Source organism: Nematolebias whitei, chromosome 19 (assembly GCF_014905685.2).
Source record: "Nematolebias whitei isolate Nwh7 chromosome 19, NemWhi1, whole genome shotgun sequence".
NCBI lineage: Eukaryota > Metazoa > Chordata > Actinopteri > Cyprinodontiformes > Rivulidae > Nematolebias > Nematolebias whitei.
In genome coordinates, this window is record NC_056516.1 from 18,745,571 (window position 1) to 18,752,095 (window position 6,525).

At 43.3% G+C, this 6,525-nt stretch overlaps 1 protein-coding gene across 2 annotated transcripts; it reads left to right on the forward strand.

The window, feature by feature from the left end:
• The first annotated feature begins 519 nt into the window (after nt 1-519).
• Nucleotides 520-2,694, forward strand: evx1 (even-skipped homeobox 1). 2 transcript variants are annotated; one of them, XM_037692871.1, is made up of 4 exons: nt 520-662; nt 693-849; nt 1,628-1,866; nt 2,028-2,694. In XM_037692871.1, the coding sequence occupies exons 1-4, from the start codon at nt 531-533 to the stop codon at nt 2,544-2,546; spliced, it is 1,047 nt and encodes a 348-aa protein (XP_037548799.1). In that variant the 5' UTR covers nt 520-530; the 3' UTR covers nt 2,547-2,694. The 2 variants fall into 2 exon arrangements, with proteins under 2 accessions (XP_037548799.1, XP_037548798.1); XM_037692870.1 differs by having other exon boundaries at nt 520-849.
• Nucleotides 2,695-6,525: the final 3,831 nt, after the last annotated feature.

Sequence of the window (6,525 nt, forward strand, 5' to 3'; positions counted from 1 at the left end):
ATTTCTACAGAAACATTTGTAGCACGACACACCCCAAAACAAGACAGGAAATTAATTTAAGACAAGCTTGCTCTGTTTTTTTATGTTGTTTCCGCCCATTCATACACACACACACACACACACACACACACACACACACACACACACACACACACGCACACACACACACACACACACACACACACAAACACAATCAATGCGCGGCGTCATCAGAGGGGACCATCCTGATCAGAATGACAGCTCTGAAGAAAGGCAGAGAGAGAGCGAGGGAGAGAGAGGGAGGGAGGAGGTGTGTGTGTGTGGGGTGGGGGGGAGCGGGGGTAAATGGTGCTCGCTCCCAGAGCTCCTTCTCTGCACTCTCACGAGCTCCTTTCTGAGGGTCACATCGGACTGCAGGAGTCACACACCTCCACCATCCGCGCGCTTCCTCAACATCCTCAGATAGCTCCTCGAGGTTTTGCTACTCCTTTATTTATTTATTTGTTCTCATCAATACAACTATTAATTTTCTGATCAGCGCCCGGTCGGTGATGGAGAGCAGAGAGGAGGTGCTGGTGAGGCTGGTGGATGGAGGAGAACCGCATGGGAAGCCGGGCCACAGGGGCTGCCTGAGCCCCGGCGCTGCTTCCACCTACTCCCGGGAGAGAACCGAGCTGCTGCTGGTGGAGGAAGAAGAGGAGGAGGAGGAGGAGGAGGGGAGCGCACGGAGGAACACGTCTTCATCCGGCGAGAAGCACCGAACCGACCAGCCGCACAAGAACGGCAGCAGCTCCGACACAGAATCCGACTTCTACGAGGAGATTGATGTGAGCTGCACGCCCGAGAGCATGGACTACCCGACGGCCAAAGGTACGAGCTCCTCTGTGAGCTAACGCTAAAATGTGCGTCTTAAAGTGTCATGCATGCATTGTATGTGAAGAATGCGCACAATCTGCGCCCATGGAAGCAGTTTGTGCCAATAAAACTGTGCGCGCACAGCTGTTGTGTCAGAAAAGCTGTGGTGACACCCCCAGTGTGAGACGTTTTCATCACTGACTCTGACAGCAAATGTTCCGCGTGATGCTGATGCAGTGGCCACAACACGCGAAAGGAATGTAAAGATATTTGAGCGTGTTTTTTTTTTTTTTTTTTTTTTGTCTTAGGTTTTTATTCTAACTGGATGCAACAACTGTATTCATATGCTGCTCTATGATTTCTTTTTCAATTCTCCTATAATTTCTTTTGTTGCAAATGATCTGGGTTCTGTGTTTGCCTCTAAGAAGAAAGCAAAGATAAATAAAAGAAGAAATGAACGCAGCAAAAGCCACATTTGTTTTGAATTTTGCAGGAATTTTTTTATTAATACACAGAGGAAGTTTAAAAAAATAAGCCCAACAAAATAAAAATCTCAGGTTTCTTAATCTTGTCAAGGAGGCCTTTCAGCAAATAAAACACAGTGGAAAATAAGAAAGAAATAGTTATATCATCAAATGTAATTATTGTGAACGTAATAATCCAATAAAATAGTGTGTTTTCCTTCAGCTCATTTAACAGTTTATTATAATTAATTATTATATTATATATGTTTTTGTTTTCACTGGTTGTTAGGCAAATAAAACGAAATAAAATAATCTGTATTTTTGTTCAGGCCGAAACGAGGATTCTCCGCGCCACCCGGGTGACACCGGAGCCGACCCGGGTAAAACAGTCCCGGGTCAGAGCCCTCACCTGTCCTACGGCGCAGACCAGATCCGCCGGTACCGAACAGCGTTCACCCGGGAGCAGATCGCCCGGTTGGAGAAGGAGTTCTACCGGGAGAACTACGTGTCCAGGCCGCGGAGATGTGAACTGGCGTCTGCCTTGAATCTACCTGAAACCACCATCAAAGTAAGATCATGTGATGTCAAAGGAGCGCACCATGGTTCATGGTGTTTGATGAAGCAGGAGCATCCAAGGCCCTGCGTAAAAGCGGAAGTCGTGTGATGTTGTTGTTGTTGCTCAGAGGGAGGGCTGAGGTTAATGTTTCACCCTCTGTGTCTCTGTCCCAGGTGTGGTTCCAGAACCGCAGGATGAAAGACAAACGCCAGCGCCTGGCCATGACGTGGCCCCACCCCGCCGACCCGGCCTTCTACACCTACATGATGAGCCACGCCGCCGCCACTGGGAACCTGCCTTACCCCTTCCCGTCCCACCTCCCCTTGCCCTACTACTCCCCCCTGGGTGTCGGGGCGGCCTCGGCCCCCACAGCCGCCCCTTTCTCGAACCCTCTGCGCTCTCTGGACAGCTTCCGGGTCCTGTCCCATCCCTACCAGAGGCCAGAACTCCTGTGCGCCTTCAGGCACCCGTCGGTCTACTCAACTCACGGCCTCGGCCCAGGAGGGAGTCCCTGCTCCTGCTTGGCCTGCCACTCCTCTCAGTCCAACGGCCTCCCCACCAGACCCACCGGGTCGGACTTCTCTTGCTCCCCAACAAGCAGGACGGACGCTTTTGTCACTTTTACGCCTTCAGTGCTCAGCAAATCATCTGTGACTCTAGATCAGAGAGAAGAAGTGGCTCTCACCAGATAAAACCAAAACAAACCTTCTCCTCCTCCTGCACCTCCTTCTGTCACATCAGCCTTTACACCACGGGACAAAGGTAGAGAACACACATGAAGAAAAACAGCAAAGACGCACAACATATTGTCATGGCAGAGCCAGAGCAGCAGGCTGCATGCACACCGGATGTGACGTTCATTTCATTTGTTTTGAAGTTGTTGTTTTTTTTTTTTTTTTTTTGTCATATCTTGTCCTTTTCCTTTCAAAATCCACCTCCATGTGCGAGAATGATGCCTTACATCTCCTCCTAACAAGGAGGTTTTTTTTTTTTCTTTGAACAGACTGTGGAAGTCTCATTAACTCCCCCCGCACAGGAGCAAAAGAGCAGAAATGTGCACATGCAAGGAAAATTAGTAAAGTGATGTATATGTAGAGCCGGGCCGTTTTGAGGGTTGAATTAATGATAATACCAGGAAGGGATCGTTGCTGCCAAAAGGTAACAAGGCGCCGAGGGAACGGATTACAGCCCTGCACGGCTTGGTGAAGGAGGGGGGGTGGAGGAGAATGGATGGGGGGACAATCAGAGCAAGAAGAGGACATCACTGTCGTTGTTCCACCCATGTTGTTGTAATATTAAATCAGATTTTTTTTTAAAGTGATTAAATTGTGCATTTGGGAACCGATTTGCTACTTTTTCCTGACTGATTTCGTGCTTTTTTATACATATATATATATACATCAGATGTTCAAAAGGGAGTTCTTGAAAATATTATTATTATTATTATTATTATTCTGCTTCATTTAATGTTTGTCTTTTGGCTGGATTGTTTCACCTAATTTGCAATAAATTATGTCATAGAAGAAACGCAGCGTATGAACACAAGTCTGATTTATTTCAAAATCAAATAGAAAAAAGTCCAATCAGCTTCCTAATTTTTAATAATAATAATAATAATTATTATTATATTTATTATTATTATTGTTAATATTATTTAGAGTATTTTCGTTAGATTTCGTTCAAAACAAGTCAACAACACACTCTCTCTACTTTGATAATAACGCTATCATTTAGATCCCAAGTGGACACTGTCAAAATACACCCCCCCCCCCCCCCCCAAAAAAAAAAAAAAATTCCTGGCGGGGTGGTTAGATTGACCATGACAGCTAAGTGGTCCCCGGGCTCCGTTAACGCCCCTCATATTTTTTTTCTTTCTCTGAAAAACAACAACTACTTAATAGACATAGTCGTCTGAAGATATTGGAAACGCGAAGAGAGATCGATTATTTGACCGGGGGGGGGGATTTGCCAACAATCAGGAGAGGATCCTAATTGGCCACGTCTGAACGAGGCAAATGAAACCAGTTTTCTGAAACGTGGCCCTCAGAGAGGTAGAAAGCCAGTTTTTGTAACAAAAAAATACAAATAAAACAAGGATTTTAATAAATAAAAATAGATTTGCGCAGAAACATGCAGTTTCAGCGCGCGGGCCTTCACATTCTTCAACTGCGTAATTGCAAACACAATCTGGCAACACATGTTCCATTTTCTCCATTTATCCACCATCTTTCCTTAAGTCATTCCATTTAATCCAAATTAAAACATAAACCAATTTAAAATATCTTTCCAAATTGACGCTTTTGCTTCATCCAAACAAGCACCCTCCTCTTCCTCGTCCTCCCCCTTTCCCTCCACTCCTGCTCACGCGCTCTTGATTGATGGCCTTATTAACTGGAGTTCTTGTAAGTGTGACCGAGCTGATTAAAATGCATATGTTTGGAATAATACAGCGTTTAAGCCTCCCGGGTCGAAGCAGATTTATGTAGAAGCACATCAGCCTGATAAAGGCGCGCGCAGGTCCAGCAGGAGAAACCCGATTTGTGTCGCGCGTAATTAAACAAGAAAAGATAAACAAAAATTGTACCATGCAAAGATATTAAAAAAACTATATTGAATTTTTTTAAAGATATTTAAAAAATAAAAAAACTTGGAGACTTTTGCGCAGAATGGAAGGATTCAGAGCCGATTGCGTCGCACATTGGAGATGCTATGACTGTTCACCTGTCCTCGCTGCCTGATCCTGCTTCAGCGCGCAGCTTGGATCGCATGCAGCGAGACTGACCGTGCACATATGACGGGCTTCATAGAAACACTGCAGCAATTACACGCAGCCTTCTAAAATCCTATTAGCCAGAATTGGCTCAGAGTTCTGCAGATCCCACAACTGGCACAAAGCGTTTAGATAGGGGCGGCGCACTGCAGCTGTCCACCGACCGAGAAAGAAGACCAAAAAAAAAGGGGGGGGGGGGGGTCTGTGGATGTGTGGCTGCTGCTGTTTAAATTGGATTACATCCTAATTTACAAAGCCAAGAGGCTGGCGGAGGCGTGGACGCGCCGATCACACCGTAATGATGATGAATGGGAGATTAATGCGCATACAAGCAAGACAATTTAAGACTTCATCTGTTTAAATAGGCCCTCCAATATCATTTGGAAACGGGGGTCACTTTAAATCAATGGGAGGAGGTGGGGAACGGAGAGGGTGGGCGCGTGAAAGTCGTTTTCGACTGCGTCTTTATCAGGATTATTTACGGTGCAACGGAGACAGCAGGAAAATGGACCGGCTGCTGCCTCTGAGAGGAGAGCAGGACAAACAGAGCAGGGTGGATTCAAGGGATGCTCGGAAAGAAGATCCTCATCTTCCGGGGTTCAGATCATGTCTTTGGCGCAAATACGCACGGAGTGTGCATGGATCTCCCACTTGGCCCTGGGATGTGAGGAGCTTCACATTATTTAATACAGAGATGTTAAAATGTGTCACCAAATCACGTGTGATGGGTCATCCTGCAGCAGTGCTTCTTGCAGCTGATGATTTGACACAATACAGTGCAAAAAGAACTTTATTTGCCTTTTAACTGCAATATTTTTGTTGTTTACTAGAGGTTTGGATATTTTTTATACATTTTACATGCCGGTGTTTTCACATAACCATGAGATTTTTTATATATATATATCATCATTATTATTATTATTATTAGAAGGGCAATTTGATCTGTAGGGCCAATGTTAACATGTTAAACTTGGCCATTATTTGCTCATGTGAAACCTTTTCATCACAGCTGATAAAACCCAGAACAATCGTTCAGGCATGGCAAACAACCAAAGAAAAAGTCAACATTTAAAAAGTGATGCATGGAAACAAACCTGACTCTGCTCACATTTCTCCCATTTTGTTTAATATATTTAAATCCTTCTGCTTTTATACTAGTGTATAGCCTTTGGTCACAGCCTGCCGGGTCAAGCATCTAACTATAGTTTTATGAACAAACTAACAAACTCAGAAATGAAAACACAACTTGCAAACACATGTCAAAAACATTTCAGGAGCTAATCTATAATTTTTCAGTCAACATTTATATTCCACATCAAGCCAGTGTTTTGAACAACAGGTCCTTCTTGTAAATGAGTCCTCGAGGCTCAATGGGAACTAACCTGTATAAATAAAAGTTGAATGAGAATGAACAATTATAAGATTATCTTTACAAATATCACAAGTTAGACACGTAAAACATAGATAGATAGATAGATAGATAGATAGATAGATAGATAGATAGATAGATAGATAGATAGATAGATAGATAGATAGATAGATAGATAGATAGATAGATAGATAGATAGATAGATAGATAGACAGACAGACTTGTGTCTCAACTCCTGCATTACGAATTAATATTTGTATAAAATGTCAGATAATCAAATATATTGTTTATAGCTCATAATTTTGTGTGTTGCCAATTTTGTTACATAATTGGGCCATATAATGTTTGTATTTTTTTTACGTAAAAATCTCTAAATAAATAAATACAATTTTCTAGCAATCAATATTACATACATTACCAGACTTAGATATTCTTTACACGTGATGCATCAGTGACTACCATCCTTTGTTGTGCATCTTGCATGAATAATAAATAAGTATTTGGAAAGTCTATTTAATTGCTTGCACTTTCC